The 18837-nt window shown below is 41.3% G+C and overlaps 2 protein-coding genes across 2 annotated transcripts; both read right to left on the reverse strand.

Moving 5' to 3' along the window:
- Positions 1-3225: 3225 nt before the first annotated feature.
- On the reverse strand, positions 3226-8058 carry LOC110888183. The gene is made up of 4 exons (XM_022135723.1): positions 7575-8058; positions 6930-7473; positions 6658-6857; positions 3226-6491 (listed from the first exon to the last, which is right to left on the reverse strand). Exons 1-4 carry the CDS (start codon positions 8056-8058, stop codon positions 3226-3228), a joined length of 4494 nt encoding a protein of 1497 aa, XP_021991415.1.
- Positions 8059-8677: 619 nt separating this feature from the next.
- On the reverse strand, positions 8678-9763 carry LOC110888184. The gene has a single exon (XM_022135724.1). It carries the CDS (start codon positions 9761-9763, stop codon positions 8678-8680), a length of 1086 nt encoding a protein of 361 aa, XP_021991416.1.
- Positions 9764-18837: the final 9074 nt, after the last annotated feature.

An 18837-nucleotide genomic window follows, 5' to 3' on the forward strand; every position in this document is an offset into this window, starting at 1 on the left:
GAGATACAGTTCGATGCGTTTGGTGGGAGAGTCTACCATCGTAGGACAAAATGTGGCTAACTCGTTTGATCTCCTCGTATAAACTTCAATTTCAGACCCCACCATCTGTAGGTTGAGGAACTCTACCTCTAGTTTGTGGATGTCTTCTCGACTGCAAAACTCTTCCTTAATTAAATCCTTAAATTCGTTCCAGGGGGTGGCATTAGCAGCTGCCAGCCCTAACATTTGGACTTGTGCTTCCCACCAGGTTAATGCAGCACCTTCGAGTGTTCTAGTAGCAAACTTTACTCTACGAGACTCAGGGCAATCATGCACCTCGAAGTCAGTTTCGAGCCTTTCGAACCAATGGAGGAGTCCAACCGCTCCCTCCGTGCCGCTGAAGGTACTTGGACGACAGTCCATGAAATTCTTGAAAGTGCAGACAGGTTGCTGCGCGTGTTGACCTATTGTGTACGAATAGGACAAGGTTTAAACACGAGAATTGGTGTAGGTGTGTAGGATCTAAAGATCCTAGTGTGTGCTATAACCACAGGATATACCTCCTGCTTGTGCGGCTGCAAGTGCCGCAGCAACTTGAGCTTGAACGAGAGCCTCTAGCTGGGCTTGAGTCATGTTAATTCGTCCAGACATGATCTTCATAGTGAAAGTAACGTAAGTGAGAGTGGTTCGCGAGTAGGGCGATGACAGAAAAGCGTAAGCACGTAGGTATTCTCATGTAATAAAGTCATGTGTATCTAAGCGTAGTACGAGCAAAGTTCTATATAGTTCTAGCAAGCAGGTAATAAACATAAACCTTATTACCTAGGATGTCGAGTCTTGCACGTGGAGCGAAGCGTCGTTGTGGATCGTTGAGAGCACTGTTCTGGTTATAGTCTGGTTTTAATAAAAACGTTTTCCCATATTAAAACCGAGTTCTCTATAACCAATGGCTATGATACCAATCTGTCACACCCCCAAAATCCACCCGCGGAGTACCACCGCTTGGAGGCGTGACATGACCAGGATCAAGCCACCAATCATATTGAACAAGCATATAATAGTTAAAGTAGTTCAAAAACCCAAATCAATACGATTGATGTTCAACCCAAACTTTGTCTAAGTAGCGGAAGCATAATAATGAAAACCCAAAATAAGTTATAAGTTCAAATATCGTTCACGATCCGTATCCCACAACGACCTGCTCCTCCCTGTGCAAGCTCCATAATGTACCTAAGGTCCTGCAAGGCATGCAGCAGAGAGTCAACAACTAGTTGAGCGAGTTCATAGAAAGTAAAAGCGTAACAGTAAGTCCGTATGTAACATGTGGCTCTACTGGGCCGTTAGTACGTTCTATTGACTAGACTATTCATAACCATAAGTGTTCTTCACAATCCGAGAACAGTAGTAGGTATAAGTTCACGCAGGTCTTACGTGAGTATCCTTCACATCCGAGGATAGTAATGAGTATAAGTATCCTTCACAACCGAGGATAGTGATCAGTATAAGTATCCTTCACAACCGAGGACAGTGATCAGTATAAGTATCCTTCACAACCGAGGATTGTGATCAGTATAAGTATCCTTCACAACCGAGGATAGTGATCAGTATAAGTATCCTTCACAACCGAGGATAGTAATATGGTAGTCTAGTCATAGTGTCAGTACGAATCTATTCAACCTTATCCTTTCAATCCCATTCCCAACACCCCGGGAATCCCATGCCTTGGTAAGAGTGTGAACTCACCTTGGGTTGCTCGGCAGATACCCAAAAGGTTCTTGAACTAAAGTGGTCAACCACGTCCTAACAGGGTTACCATACAAGTCAGGTTTTGTTTTCAAGTATTGCACGCATGTACCACATAAGCTAACACATTGCAAGCACGTATAGATCATGGCAACCACGTAACAATCATAACATAACAGTCCCAACTTGTACGACTCGGATGGTTGGGCCATTAAGCTCGTGCGAGCCCAACCATCTTGTGCGATATGAATGTCTAAGCCCAACGAATCCCCGGCCCAACATACCAGCAAACAGTTTAACATATACGGCCTAAATAACACATTAACAAACATCTTGTGCGATCATCTCTAATACCCAGCCCATGTCTACGGCCCAACTAGTGCGGCCCAGTTAACCTTGTGCGATCAAGTCCAGCCCAATAACCCTCCGGCCCAGACGACATAAACCAGCCTTGTGCGAGTGGGCCTTGGGCTTGCTCGGTCAAATAATCAAAACAGTAACTACCTAACATAGTTACGGCCCAACAACATGTGCGATCCAACACTTCACTTGTGCGATTGGAGACCCCTTGTGCGGTCAGGGCCTCTTGTGCGATCCATCAGCTTGTGCGACCGACAATTTGTGTGCTTTAGGTCCTTGTGCGACCAAGGACTCTTGTGCGAGTGGCTAGTCTTATGTGATGGGGGTCTTGTGCGAATTTCATGCAATCAGTTACAAGTTTCCTTAATTTACTAAATTAGTTACATTGTTTCCAAGTTAACATATGTCAATCAACAAGTTTCCAGTCATTCTTTTAGCATAGAATCGATCAAACAAGCATATTACAATCGTTTTCTCAAGAACCCTAATCGGACCAAATCATGAACAACATCTTATAACATTCAATCAGATTAAACCTTGAACATAACTACCTCGTAGCCTATCAATTCTAATACCCGAACTATGGTATAACATCCGATTAACCAGAACATAATCCAACGCACACACACACAAGCCGATTAACAAGCATTCGGTTTACTATCAACTTAACAAACATCCAATCAACATATTGCAAGACATCTGATTAATCATGTAATCATGTATAAGCAAAGCATCAACTATTAACGTAAACAACATCACACACTAACCGGTTAGAAGTAGGTGATCCGAATAACGAACAAGAGAGTCTTCGAGGAAGCAAGTCCGGCTGCCACGAGTTTGAGCGAGAAGGAGAGAGAGAGGAACTAGGGTTTTTGTGTGTGAAGGTGCTTAGCAAAACAAATGAGGAAATCCACCCCCCCCCCATTGTGTTGTACGCATAAGAGAAAGAGCAATGGGCCGGCCCTTACTTGGGCTGCCCTTGAAGTCCGATTGCAAGCTATACGGCCCAAAGGGCTTGTGCGTTGAGCTAGTGTTGTGCGGTTTGGTTTGTTTAGTGTGATAACACATACATATAAACAAGTACAACACATATTCACATAACATTCAATAACATCACATTCTATTTAATCATCCAATTCACAGTCACATAATGTTTACATTCGACACATCAAGGTACAAAGATAGGTTCGGAAAATATGAGTTGTCACATAAATGATCTCTTGAGTCTCGTCCATAGTTACAAAGAGGACAGCACATAAGACGTAGATTTGTTTCACTCCCCGCTTCCCAAACTGCCAATCTATCTTGTGTCTTCAGCTTATTCTTTAGAACTAACCAAAGATGAAAAGAATGTCTTGGAATGCACTGGCCATACCACACCATATTCACCCAAGCCACCTTGTTATCCCTTACCCGAAGATTATTCCAAGCTTCCAAAGAGCTAAAATGCACAATTTTCCCTCCCACCTCTCTCCATCCCAGTCTGTCAACCGAATCAGGAACAAGAGAAGGAGCCATGACATTTATGAGTACTGGGAATAAGTCATACCATGCCTGAGGCCACCGCCAGTTGCCATTAGCGTCTACAAGCTCTGCAACAGTAGTTTGCAAATTAAAACCCGCTTGGGCAATTCTGCTTGGTGTAATAAAGTTTCCGATCGGACTGCACGAGCACCAATTATCACTCCACGCGTTTGTTTGGGAACCACTCCCAATTAACTTCCAAACATAAGGTCTGACCAACAGACGAATAGATAAAATCTTTCGCCAACTCCAAGTCAAAACCCCACGACTTTGAATCTTCCAAAAATTTCTGCCTTTTATCTTGTAAGAATGGATCCATTTGACCCACAAGGATTCCCGGTTGGTAATAATGCTCCAAATATGCGACATCATAAGTGCTTTGTTCACATCTGAGATATTTCGGATTCCAAGACCCCCCTCATCCTTAGGCAAACAAACGTCCTTCCACGCGACTTTAGACCGAATACTCCCAGGAGCCCCCCCGTTCCAAAGAAACCTTCGCATTCTCTTTTCCAGATCCTTGACTATACGCATTGGCAAAATAAAAACCGAGGCCCAATACGTATACATTGCTGCAAGAACAGAGTTAAGGAGCTGCAATCGACCTGCAAACGATAACAATTTAGACATCCAATTATCAACCTTCCTCTCCATACGTTCCACCAGAACCCGGCAATCTCTAAAAGATAACTTAGTAGAGATTAAGGGAACCCCGAGGTAGCGAACCGGAAGTTCACCCTCACGAAACGGCAACAAGCTCAGGATTTCAGCTTTTACTTGGCTTGGAACATTGCAGAAAAAAACCGTACTCTTGGGCAAGCTAGGGACCAGGCCCGAAACACTAGTGAACTTCTCCAAAACGTTCCGAACAAGCTTAACCGATCCAGTATCTCCATTAACAAAAACAAATAAGTCATCAGCAAATGATACGTTGATAATCTTTTGTTTAGAACAGTGACTATGGAACTTGAAAGCAGGGTTTAACGCCATCTTTTGTAACATGAGAGATAACACCTCCATAATCAACGTGAATAGGTACGGGGACATTGGATCTCCTTGACGAAGACCCCGTTTCCCTAAAAAGTAACCATGCAACTCGCCATTTACGCTAACCAAGTAGGATACCGTTGTGACACACGCCATAATCCAAGCAACCATTTTCCGGTGAAAACCAAACCGGACTAAAATAGCTTCTAAAAAAGACCAGCTTACAGTATCATAAGCTTTCTGGATGTCAATCTTCAAAGCACACCTCGGAGGACCACGATCCACATGATAATTATGCATAAGCTCCTGCGTAATAAGAATATTATCAGATATCTTTCTACCAGGAACAAACGCCGACTGGTTAATGTTCACTAGAGTCCCCAAACACCCCTTCACACGATTAGTGATTATTTTGCTGATACACTTATATATCACATTACAACATGATATTGGCCTGTAGTCAAGAACTGTATTTGGAGTATCCATCTTTGGCACCAACGCTAAAATCGTATGGTTAATCTGCTTAAGAATTTGCCCGTTATTAAAGAAATCACACACCGCCTTTGTAACTTCACCGCCCACAACATCCCAGGCATTTTTAAAAAACGCTGAAGTGTATCCGTCCGGACCTGGAGCCTTATTCTCACTTATACTGAACATAGCCTGTTTAACTTCATCATCGGTAACCTGTCTCACCATAGTCTCCGCCACATTCTGCTGCAAAACATTAACAAATAAATCTGCATCATCCAACCTAGCCACTTTATCTTCGGTGCCCATGAAAGCTGAATAATGGTTTAGCAAAGCAGCCGCGACATCAACTCCCTCATACTGGTTCCCATTCGTATCCTTAAGGCAATTGATTTTATTTCTAGCATTCCTACTTTTCACACTATTATGAAAGTAGGATGTATTTGAATCACCCGCACATAACCATTGCACTTTAGATTTTTTTTTCAAGAAACACTCCTCATCATAAACCGCTGACTTGAAGTCTCGCAAACAGATAGTCTCAGATGACCGAATAGCAGCATCAAAAGGATGAGCTTCCACCTGTTTTTGAATCTGGTCCAGCTCATTCCGTAAGTCAGTAACTCTTTTATGGAGATTACCTTGATTAAGCAATATCCTCCTAAAATGTGATTTCAGACCCTTCATTTTCTTAACCACAGAAAACATGGTAGCACCCTCCACGGTTTTAGTCCATTCGGACATCACAGCTTGACGGAACTCAGGCTTTGTCATAATAAAGTTTGGGAATTTAAAAGGTTTAGGCCGGTCCGTAGACATAGAAAATAATTTCAAGATAGCAGGAGCATGATCCGAAACACGGAAAGGCTGAAACATAGCATAAGCATCCGAGAAAACATCTAAGAGTTTGATGTTACCCATAATACGGTCAATCTTCTTTAGCATTCCTACCCCATCCTTTGGTTTTTGATTCCAAGTATAATGCAACCCATGACTCTTAACATCGATCAATTCTGCCTCTTGAACACAATCATAGAATTCTCGCATAGCTATTGTGTGGGAGGACGACCCCATAGTAAAATCCTCCATATTCAAAGCGGCATTGAAATCACCCATTACAACCCAAGGGGTATCATGAGTGAGGCCTTTAAAGTTACACAAATCAGCCCACAAGCTTCTCCTATCCTGATATTTGTTTTCCGCATACACAAAAGAACAAAATATCTTCTTTTTGACCGATTTTAACAATACCTGAGCATGAATAACCTGGTCTGATTGGGATATAACCATAAGATCAATATCATCCGCATTCCACCCCAATATCACCCTCGTACCTCTATGACACATACCTCCGTTCGATGTCCACTTCCAATTCCGAAAAATCTTCTCACATATCTTATTCAGCTTATTAACAGCCACATGAGACTCTAAAATGGCACAAACACTTAAATGATTCTCCGCAATAAAATGGCGAACCTCACTTTGTTTCAGGGGTTGGTTCAGACCCCTTATGTTCCAAGCAGCTAAGCTACCCATTAAAACCATTGTCACCGGGAGTGCTTGCCCCCTCAGAATTTTGATTATTCATGTTACCACTCATAAAATCAGCCATCTCTGTCGGATTCAACTCCTTAACTTCATCATGTTGTTGTATACGGGTACCATGATTTTCATCAATCATCGACTTGGCACTAGTCGGATCCCTTTTCTCATTATTCTTATCATTATCAAGCACCGCAAAGGAGTTTGACAACTGCACAGCCGCCGAATTATCCCCCTTCGTTCCAGACGTACTTGCATGATATTTATTAGTCTTAGGTTTATACACAACCTTAGGTTTCTGCTTCTTTTAAGGGAACGAGTACCTCGCCATCTTCCTTTTATCAGTAACAAAACCCTCCTCATCAACAGTAACCATCTTAGCCTTACCATTAGGTTTCTTGCTACACGTATTGTCATCATGACCAAACAAACAGCATGTACTACAGCGTAACGGCCTCCACTCATATTCAACTTTAACCCGTTCCAAAATGAACCCATCCTCATCCATTTTAGGGATAGCTACAGTAATGTGATCCTTCAGCTCGTTATCAGCATTTAACACAATCATCGCACGAGCATAACTACTCCTTCCCCAGTTTTCAACACACATATCAGCTGTATAGGAATCTAACCTTTTAGGAACCCCTAGCTTCGAAGCCAACAAGCTCAATCCGTCATCCGTATAAACTGAAATCGGCACATTGTGCAACTTAACCCATATTGGAACGGTTTTGATACTATCTTTCTTGAGTGTAACCTTCGGAGACCATATGTTCAGAAATAACGGGACCTTTCGTATTAACCATGGTCCTCCTTCCAACACCTTAGTCAATCCTTCCTTCGAGTCAAACTTGAAGAAAAAGAAACCTGACGTGTTCATCATAAGTTTTGAAAACCCAAACTTTGCCCAGACATTCTTCGCATAATACTCAACCACAGGAAACGGCAATCTATTCCCTAAAAATAACCATAGAGGACATTATCGAATTTGTCTTGAACCTGCTGCACAACCTCTTTCGGTATAACAATATCAGCATCATCTCTCGTTTCCTTAGGTTCCAAGAGTCTGAAATTTACCTCCCTTTTCTTACGAGTGGACTGCACCTTTTCAGCATACGAGACTGTTTTCTCCTCCTTACTAGCTTCCCAGAAAACCTCATCATGCACAGCATTAGGCTTAACGACATCATGATCATCGGCATTAAGATTGACTGGAACTGTGATTTTGGTAAGTTCATCTATGACATTAACTACCTTCGGTCCCTGTTGTTGATCAGACACAACACCCCTACGCGGACAGAATGTTTTGCCGTCAATGTTCAGTAATCTAGTAGCAAAACCCTTATTAGGGTTTGACGAGGAAGACAGAATATCCGGCGGCTTGACATGTCTTGCATCCATATCTGACGGCTTGAAGTAACTATAATCCATACCCAATAAATCTAGAACCATGCAACGAAGAAAATACGAATAACCAAGAACCAAAGCGAATTGACAACAAACCCTAGCAGTAAAAGAAATAAAAACTAACCCTAATCCTGACGTCAAAAGATTAGTAACCAAGGTAAAGTCTAGTATCCTTACTCAGAAGGAACGACAACACCACAATTGCTAACCCAGATCGATCAAGAAGAAGATCAATATGAACAGACGAGCAAGAAACTAGGGTTTCACACGGTCGCCAATTTCGCCCAGAGCCATATGTGCATAACACTACTTTTTTTCACCACACACTTGTGTTGCACACTCATATAACATAAAATTGAATTACATGTTTCTGATCTTTTTTTTTTGGGTAAAGGGTTACCCCGGTGATTCTATTAAAACAACCGCAATAAAGAATAAGTAGTGAAGATGTGTTCCACACTAATTCATATACAGGACATGCCCCGTATATGTAGGCCAAAACAAAAACCAAATACTCTAAGACAACCCATAACCTAGCCTACTTTACATCAAGAAACAAAGTAGACAAGACTAAAACACGAAAAAACGAAAAACGACTCATCCTCCATCATCAAAGATGAAATTGCCACAGACCGGCAACCCCTTGACTCGAATCATATCATGTCTAGCCATTGGAACCCTTTGTGGAGGAGTTGCTTGCCCTTGCTCTAGAAGATGAAGGATGTGTTCCCGAAGTCATAAATTCATTAGTTTCATTGTAGACTTCAACGACCTCCTCCTCATCTGAATCCTGCTTGTCATAATTCTGCGTGGCCTTCTTCTCCAGACGACCCACAGTACTACCTCCCTGACCACCATCATCGTCCTTAAGGATATCAAAGGGGTTTGACGTTGCTACCTGATTGTTCGTCAACTTCCTCAAGGACGAGTTTGGTTTAGGGTTTACAACTGGTCTATACACTAACCTAGGCTTCTGATTTTTCATATGAATACCTTGGTTAGTAGCTTTCTTCTTCTTGGCACCCACAACCTGAAAATCATCATTTTTCTTCCTAGAATCCCCACTCGAAACAACCTGAGGGTTTTTTGGGCAAGAGCTATCTTCATGACCAAACACGCAGCAAGATGAGCACCTTAAAGGCTCCCAATCATAATCAATTTTTACCTCTACCTTAGAATGACCACCACCATCTAAAGATGGGATTGCAACAGTTACACTCTTCTTCAAATCAGTCCCCGCCTGCACTTCAATGAGAGCTCTAGCATAGTTGCTTCTACCCCAAGACTCAGCACACATCGTGGCCGTATACGAATCCAACATCTTTGGAACCCCTATCTTAGATGCAACCAAACTAAGACCATCCTTAGTAAATGCCGCTAACGGAACATCATGCATCTTGACCCAAACCGGGACAGCCCTAATATCCTCTTTTTCCATCTTGACAGAAGCTGACCACTCCTTCAAAATTATCGGAACATTTCTTATCAACCAAGGGCCATCCTCCAACATTTGAACCATTCCTTCTTTAGTCTTGAACTTAAAGAAAAAGAATCCATTTGCATTCATCATTAATCTAGATAGACCGTATTTAACCCAGTTGTTCTTTACAAAGAAATCCACCACAGGGAATGCCAATCGTTTACCCAGAAAATACCTATACAAAGTGTTAGCATACCTGTCTGTGACTTGTTTAACCGATGTCAATGGAATAACTACGTCTGCTCCATCAACAACTTCCCTAGAATCCATTGCCCTGAAGTTCACCTTAATGTTTTAGTGTTCTTCACTACATTAGCAAAGGAGATAGGATCTGTAGTTCCGGACGATTTTTCCAAACCCTGATCGGCCATCGACTTCATTTTCTCCAAACCTGAAATTGGCGTGTATCCCATACCCGGAGAATCCCAGAAATTCGCATCCCGATTTCCTAGTCGGACAGGAGCTGAACCCTTGGAATTCTCGTCAATGGTTGAACTTTTAGTCTCATACAACGGGATTCCACGTCTCGGCTTTAGGGTATTCCCATCCACATCAATAACCCGATTCGCCAAATCCTGAAACGACAAAGTAGGCTTGCCATGAAAACCATGTGGATTACCATCAGATTTTGCATCCATTCGGTGATAACAACTCTCCTTAACCCTAACGAAATAAGCAACAGTAAGCAACACACAAACAATGTCGGCCAGACAACCCAAATGAACGAAGAACAGAATCAAAACCCTAAACTAGCTGATGCCCTAACCCATGAATCTTACAAATCAGAAAGAAATACAGATAAACCAAGGCCGATTTACCAGCAATGCAATTCAATATGCTCGAAGACAGAAATTAAAGGCGGCGATTACTAAAAGATAGAAAACCCTAGCCGAAAATCCAACAATTCACAAAACAGATTACGTATTAGATGTAAGAACCTCTAATCGCCGATCTGATCTTGACAAATCATGATGAAAAATCAAGGGTTTCAAGAAAAGCAGTTGTCGCCATTAGCTAGAGAGAGAATTAGGGTTTTATGTTTCTGATCTTGTAACAAACGTGAAAACTGACATGATCGCACTTCGGCCTCGGGCTTTATACACCTTGGGCCGAACACTTATAATGGGCCGCACAAACCGGAGTCGCACATTTGGAGTCAATCGCACACTTCGGATGGGCCGTGTTTGGGTGAACTGTACACTAAACATTGGGCCACATACATAGAATAGTGGATCGCACACTTTAATATGGACAGTACACTTCTCATTTGGGTTTGAATTATGGTGGGATCGAACACTTTTGTGGGTGATGGATTAACTGTTAGGTGTGAGAGTGAAGCATGAACTTGTGACAATGACTTGTATGAAATTCGAATGTCAATTATGTGCTATGTGATGTTATCTACTAGAATGCGTGGTATAAGTGGGTACGAAATTGATTGTTTCAATGGATGCTATGATCTGTGTGATGCGTGATTTCTTGTTAGGATATGTATAACGTTATGTGCGCTACTAGTATGATACCTGTGTCGTGAATGTGGGTTACATGACTTACGTGTATGCAAGCTAATTATTTTTGGTAACCATGGTAGGGTTTGGATTGACCAACTAGGAACGTGTAATATAACCTACCGAGCAAATTTAAGGTGAGTTCATTTCTCTTGAGCATGCGTCCCGGTGGTTGGGACAACCATTGGGTATCCCTGAGAGGGATAGGTTTTGGGTAAATCAATTGGGTATTCCTGAGAGGAATACGTCTTGTGGGTAAAATCTGGAATGTTGGATAATATACTCGTCCTATCACCCTTTAAGTCCCATCTTTTTGTTACCGGAGAGGTAACGGGGTATTAGTTGGTAACGCTACTTTGGTTTGGCACCCTCACCCCGTACCGGAGAGGACGGGTGTGAACTAATGACCCAGTCATGCCCAGTGCTTTGATAGGAGCACTGGGGAACGGGCAAAACATACATCAAGAGCCGTCTTGTATCCGAGGTATTATCAACATTGTAATCAATGAACTGAATTAAACACTTGGTAACTAACGTTTTCGTAAAACTATGAACTCACTAGCGTTGTCTGATACACGTGTGTGCATGCTCGCAGGTTATTGATACGTGTGGATGTGGAACTTGCTGTCTAGGATGCTGGAGTGGTCATGGGTCGAGGAACATGGAAACTTGAAAAGAGACTAGCCGATTTCATACACTTGGGTTTTAGTTAAACTTGTATTATGCTTCTGCTAAACGCAACGAGATGTAAATAATGTTTTGTAATACTTTATCTTAATGAAGAAAGTTTTATTAGAAATCTTGTTATGAGTTCAATGTGATTAGTGGCTAGATCCTGGTACGTCAAACGTCCCGCGGTGTTTCCTGCATGTGGTATTTTGGGGGTGTGACACGGACCCAAATGACTCCACAAATCGTACCAGGCTGAAGTGTTGCTACCATCACCCAACTTAGACCAAATAAAATCTCTAATAAATGGTCGAAGCTGTAATATTTTCCGCCAACTCCAACAATTATTCGCCACCGGCTTACAAATCCAAAAACTGTTCCCTTTGAGTTTGTACGAATGAATCCATGCCACCTAAAGAGAATCACGTTTAACCAGAATACTCCAAATATGAGAAGTCATGAGCGCTTTATTGATATCCCCAATCCTACGGACACGTAACCCACCCTCATACTTAGGAACACAAATAGATTTCCAAGACGCTTTTGCCTTCCCCTTATGGAAAGAACCATCCGACGACCAATGAAAATTTCGCATTTTTGCTTCCAGTTCAAGAGTGATACGATTAGGAAGGATAAATACAGAAGACCAGTAAATATGCAAAGAAGAAAGAACTGAATTAATAAGTTGTAACCAACCCGCAAAGGAGAGAAGCTTATTTTTCCAATTAGAAATCCGCTGGTCCAACCTTTCAACAAGAACACTACAATCTTTGTACACAAGCCCAGAAGATATAAGAGGGACCCCCAAGTATTTCACAGGCAAAGACCCTTCCACAAAAGACATGATGGTCAAGATACGGTTTTTAACATGAGAGGGCACATTACAAAAAAAACCCGTGCTCTTTTGAATGCTAGGAACTAATCTAGACATATTCGTAAAGTTTGAAAGAGAAGTCATAACACATTTCACCGAATTAATGTCTCCTCTTGCAAACAAGAATAAGTCATCAGCAAAACAAAGGTTAATAATACGCTGTCTCTCGCATTTATTGTGAAATTTGAAAGACTTATCAGTTCTAGCAGCCTGCTGTAAGATACACGTCAAAACTTCCATAACAAGCGTAAAAAGATAAGGAGATAAAGGATCACCCTGTCGAAGACCACGCTTGCCCTTGAAGTAACCACGGACATTTCCATTAACACATATAGAATAGGATGTTGTCTTAACACACATCATGATCCACTCCACCATCTTTGTATTGAAGCCGAACCAAATCAAAACATTCTTCAGGAAGCACCAATCAACCGTATCATAGGCTTTCTGAATATCCACCTGAAAAGCAAGTCGAGGGGGGCCCGTATCTCTATGATAATTGTGCATTAGTTCTTGGGTAAGTAAAATGTTGTCCGAAATTTTTCTACCAGGAACAAATGCTGACTGGTTTATACTAACTACTTGATGAAGCACATCCTTTATTCGATCCATAATAATCTTGCTCACACATTTGAATAAAATGTTACAACAAGCTATAGGACGATAATCAGTGACCATAACTAGAGAGGATTTCTTCGGCACAAGAGCAACAAGAGTATGGTTGATTTGGCCAAGCAATCTACCTGTGTTAAAGAAATCAATGACTGCCATAGAAACATCATTCCCTACAATCGGCCAAGCAACTTTAAAAAAGGCAGCAGTGTAGCCATCCGGGCCTGGAGCCTTGTCATTACCTATAGAAAACATAGCTTTCTTTACTTCTTCCACCGTAACCGGACGAATCATGTGAGATGCATCAACCGGGTTCACATGCTTAGTAAATAGATCAGGAGTAGGATACATAGGTATATCATCTTGGCACCCCAAAAAAACCTCATACTGTTTAACAAAAGCATCTTGAACCGCCTCACCCTCGTACTCCACACCATTCGTATCTAAAACAACTTGAATTCGACTTCGATAGTTCCTACTTTTCACTGTTGCATGAAAGAACGCAGTGTTAGCATCACCAGCTCTTAACCACTCCATCTTAGACTTTTGCTTTAAAAATCTTTCCTCATCAAGACAAGCAACCTGAAAATCAGAATTTAGTTTCATCTCTAGAGCTCTAAGGTCCGCATTCATGGATCCTGATCAATTTTCTTCTGAATGTCATCTAGTTTATCACGAAGATTAGCCACCTTTTTGTGGAGATTACCCTTCTTGAAGAGTAAAGCACGCACAGGACTCTTTAACATCCGAAGCTTTTTCACAACCCGAAACTGATGAACCCCACTAACATTCATCTCCCACATATCCTTCACAATTCTTAGAAAATCAGGCTTATGAACCAAAAAATTCGCAAACTTAAAAGGCTTACGCTTGCTAGAAGTAGCTCGATTGATTGTTAGGACACATGGTGAGTGATCCAACAACCTATATGGATGAAACACAGCCACTGAGTTAGGGAATTCAGCTACGAACGAAGTATTGCCCATGATATGATCAATTTTCTTAAGTAAACCAACACCCTTTTTTGGCTTTTAGTTCCATGTTAAATGGAAACCCGACTGGTTAATGTCCATAACCTCAATATCCGACACACAAGCTTGAAAGTCTCGCATACCCGTTGAAATGGAGGAGGCACCCATAGATTTATCCTCTAGGTATAGAGCAGAGTTGAAATCGCCCATAATGAGCCATGGCTTATCATCGACCATCTGTTTATGCAAAGACAATTTGGACCACAATTCTCGACGAGTGATATAGTAATTAGCCGCATACACAACCGAACAAAAGAGCCACTTCTTGTCCTCTTTAACGAAAACCTGAAGATGCATTACTTGCGATGTTTGAGACAGAACCATCATATCAAAGATCTCCGGGTTCTAACCTATAATAATACGAGTACCTTTGTCACGCATACCCCCATTCGAAGTCCAATCCCAATGACGGAACACTGAGTTACAAACCTTACTAAGATTACCTACTTCAACGTGGGACTCAAGAATAGTACAAAAACTGAGATTACTATCTTTAACTACCTTTCGAACCTCCTTTTGTTTTAGAGGGCGGTTCAACCCCCTAATATTCCAAAAAGCAAGACTAACCATTGGAAACCCCCTGACTAGGAGTGCTTGCCCCTTTCTTTGCATTAGGTTTACGAGTACCTTCCATAATAAATTCATCCGTTTCGTTATGTCCTTCAACAACCTCTTCATCATCCGAATCTTGCTGATCGTCTCCTCCATCTTTACTACTCTGCCCTGACTCCATGTTTTCATCATTAATTAAAGCAGCATATGGATTCGGAGAGACAACAGAACGTAACGAATCTGACTTATTCAATGCATCCTTCGATTTAGGTCCAACCGGCTTATATTCAAATTTCGGTTTCTGTTTATTAATTGGAAACCCTACCTTCCGAGCCACTTTCTTGGCATGCACACCCATGTACCCTTCCTCGTCTACAACAGGTTTCTTATCAGGTCTTCGTTCTTGATCAAACGGGTTATGAGACTTATCACCATTAAATTGTTTTCCCAACTTACTCGGTTGTTTAGGACATTGATCATCTGCATGGCCAAAACCACAACAGTGGGAGCACCTATGCGGGCTCCATTCATATTCAACATACATAGTCTCCTTGACATATCCATCACCTTCAAGTTCCGGAACAGCCATGGTTATTTCCTCTTTAAGGTTCTTGTCAGCCGACAATTCAATCAAGGCTCTAGCATAACTGCTCCGTCCCCAGGAATCCAAGCACATCAAAGTAGTATAAGAATCAAGAAGATTTGGCTCACCAATCACTGTAGCAATCAAACTAAGACATCCTCTGTATAAGCAGCTAGAGGAACATCATGTATCTTCACCCATAATTGCACTTTCTTCACCTCCTTTTTAACCAGCTTAGTATTTGGAGTCCACTCACATAAAAACGAAGGTTGAGATCTAATAATCCATGGACCCTCATTGAGAATAGCCATCATACCAGTCTGGTCAGCAAACTTGAAGAAAAAGAATCCATTCGCATTCATCATAGACTTTTGCAGCCCAAACTATTTCTAGTTATTTTTCACATAATATTCCACATCCGGGTAAGCAATCTGATCTCCCAGAAAATACCCATACAACGTATTTGCTAGTTTATCTTTTACCACCCGAATAGAATCCTTCGGCGACACCACATATGATATTGGCTTATTCCCCTTTTCCCCTCATGCTGATACACACCAGCCAAACTTAATGATTCACCACTCTTTTGATCAGGTTGGACACTATCCTCCTTTACAGGCACAATAATCTTGGTAAGCTCATCAATCACAACTTACCTGGTTCATGTCGAGCAGAAGTAACAATACCCCTACGAGGCATTAAAGTTTTACCTTCAATGTGGACCACTCGTGACGCTAAACCCTGGAACGTTGAAGAAGAGAAAGGCGGCTTGTAACGACCATCATGCGCATCCCCCTCCGATTTCTTACGTTCATCCATGCTAAAAATTACACCTCTTCCCAATAACAAATCAACAGCAAACCATGCAAGAAGAGACCCGAGAACCAGACGAACAAAAAAACAGACAAGCAAAACCCTAATCTAGCAAAAACCCTAACCAATGTTACTAGCTAAATCTTATAGAGATCTTGTTAAGTCTAGGTTTCTACCTAACCAGAAGGACCGACAAAACAATAGATCTATACAACCAGTTCGAAATCACCGAACATCATATTACATCTAATAAACAATAAATACATAAAATACCTAACTAGCACCATTACTTTCCATCTAAATCAAGTAACTTACCATTAAATATTACACTTTACCCCCCCCCCCCACCATGTTAGACGGTTAGCATGGGTCCCACAAATGATTTTATTTGATTATTTAATGTGATTATGTTGTAGAATATTCCCACAAAATATGTCATATGCTTACTAGAATTATATAAAAATAACCAAATTAATACACTTATCATTCATCCTCTTCCACCCACAAAACTCCTTCTTCTTCCTCCACCATTCACGGCCATAACAACCCTTCCATACATCTTCATTTTTAATCCATTCCTTCATAATCTAAGTATATTCTAAGGTGTATGGAGCCTATCTAAGAAGGTTGCAAGCAACGGAATTGGAAGGACCTCTCTCTAGTGCTATTAACCACCTCATCTTCATCTTGTGATCATCCCTAGCCTTGAGCTAGTAGTAAAGATCATCTAAACTCCATTTTACGTCTTATTTAGTTGGTTAAAGAATGAAATAAGTAACTAATCTTGAAGAACACTATGAATCTTGAACATGAAACTTAAACGTAGGCTTAAAAATCATAAGAAATCATGTTGATAAGTGTTATTATGCTTCTTGATGATTGATTATTTGGGTTTATGATGTTGATCATAATAAGAACCTTGCTAGATGATGATTAAACACATGATCTAGCAAGTATAAGGATAGATCTTTTTTGGGTAAAGGGTTACCCCGGTGAATTTTATAAATAATCGAATAATACAAACATGTGCATCAGAAATGATACACAATGCTAGACTTGGCATACCAAGACTAGGAAATCCAGCAAAACACAACCCAACAAAGAAAGACAAACAAAACTAAAACATCCAAGAAACAGACATGACCAAGACTACACACAACGACCGATTCCTGTCAGGAGCTAGCCCGGGCCATTGTCATCTTCAGGCATAGAAATCTTCCACTTCCTCATCAGCGATGTAAATTTAGCATCACCAGTAACCTTGAACCCCATCACACGTAACCTGACAGCATTCAGAATTCTTTCCGTTACCATAGAGACACTGCTTTGATTTGGAGTAAAAAGACGAGCATTTCTTTCTTGCCAAATGAAATACGTTGAAGCAGCAACTACCAACTTGCAAATAATATGCTCGATCTTATTAGTGCTAGCATGATGGATCATCCAATCCATAACTGAGTCCCATGAGTTTTTAACATTACTCATATCAACTATAACCTTCACGTTGTTCCACACTTGGGCCGCAAAGGAGCATTGGAAAAACAAACGGTCCCTTGAGTCTCGATCATACTGACACAGCGGACATCACATTAACCAACGGTTTGTTTCACTTCCCACCTCCCATGCCCGTAACCGGTCTTGGGTACTTAACTTATTCAATATTACCAGCCACATATGGAATGAATGTCGGGGGATACATTGAGCGAACCAAATAAGATTTGCCCAATTAACTATGTTGTTGCGATACCGAATATTATTCCAAACTTCTTTCAAGCCAAATTGCCGATGATGACCCTCTAAATCTTTCCAGATCAGGTTATCTTCCATATGATGCGTCAAAGCGGGAGGTTCAAGATTAATTAAAACCGGAAAGAGGTCGAGCCAAGCTTGCGGCCACCTCCATTGGCCCTGATCATCAACCAGGGAATTAACAGGGGATTGGAGATTAAAACCTTCATTAGCAATAACCCGTGGAGTGATAAAGGAGTTTAAAGGACTGAATTGGCACCAGTTGTCGCTCCATGCATTTGTTTGGGCTCCACTTCGAATCTTTCTCCATATAAATGGCCGAACAATATTACGAATGGATAATAATTTCTGCCAACTCCAAGTCATGTTACCACGGCTAGGAATATCCCATAAACTCCTTCCTTTTAACTTGTGAATATTGATCCATTGAACCCATAACGAGTGCCTGTTACTAATAATACTCCAAATGTGATTTGTCATGAGAGCCTTATTCACATCAGAAACATGTTTTATGCCGAGCCCCCTTCTTCTTTTGGCAGACAAACCTTTTTCCAAGCCACCTTAGCATGAACTTTAGATTGAGGACCCGCATTCCATAAGAAACGTCTCATTCTTTTCTCTAGCTCCTTAACAACATACACAGGGATAATAAACACGGCTGCCCAGAAAATATGCATTGATGAAAGAACAGAGTTAACTAACTGGAGGCGGCCAGCGAACGAGAGGGATTTAGTCATCCAATTATCGATTCTTTTATCCATGCGTTCCACTAAAATCTTGCAATCACTCGACTTTAACCTGGACGAAATTAGGGGAACCCCCAAGTAGCGAACAGGCAACCTACCTTCTTGAAACGGCATAGCTTGAAGGATTTCCTGTCTAACCTGTAGAGGAACATTCCCAAAGAAGACTGTGCTTTTTGTAGGATTCAGGACTAAACCTGATACTGCAGA

The sequence above is a fragment of the Helianthus annuus genome, chromosome 11, assembly GCF_002127325.2.
Source record: "Helianthus annuus cultivar XRQ/B chromosome 11, HanXRQr2.0-SUNRISE, whole genome shotgun sequence".
In the NCBI taxonomy this organism is placed as follows: domain Eukaryota; kingdom Viridiplantae; phylum Streptophyta; class Magnoliopsida; order Asterales; family Asteraceae; genus Helianthus; species Helianthus annuus.

Excerpts from the sequence above, each read along its gene's own strand:
- LOC110888184 (XM_022135724.1), bottom strand. The coding sequence starts at position 9,763 with ATGGATTCTAGGGAAGTTGTTGATGGAGCAGACGTAGTTATTCCATTG.
- LOC110888183 (XM_022135723.1), bottom strand. The coding sequence starts at position 8,058 with ATGGTTCTAGATTTATTGGGTATGGATTATAGTTACTTCAAGCCGTCA. Across the intron at positions 7,474-7,574 it reads ATTCGATAATGTCCTCTATG|GTTTCTTTTTCTTCAAGTTT; the intron begins GTTATTTTTAGG and ends TGAACACGTCAG. Across the intron at positions 6,858-6,929 it reads GATAAAAGGAAGATGGCGAG|TACGTCTGGAACGAAGGGGG; the intron begins GTACTCGTTCCC and ends ATATCATGCAAG.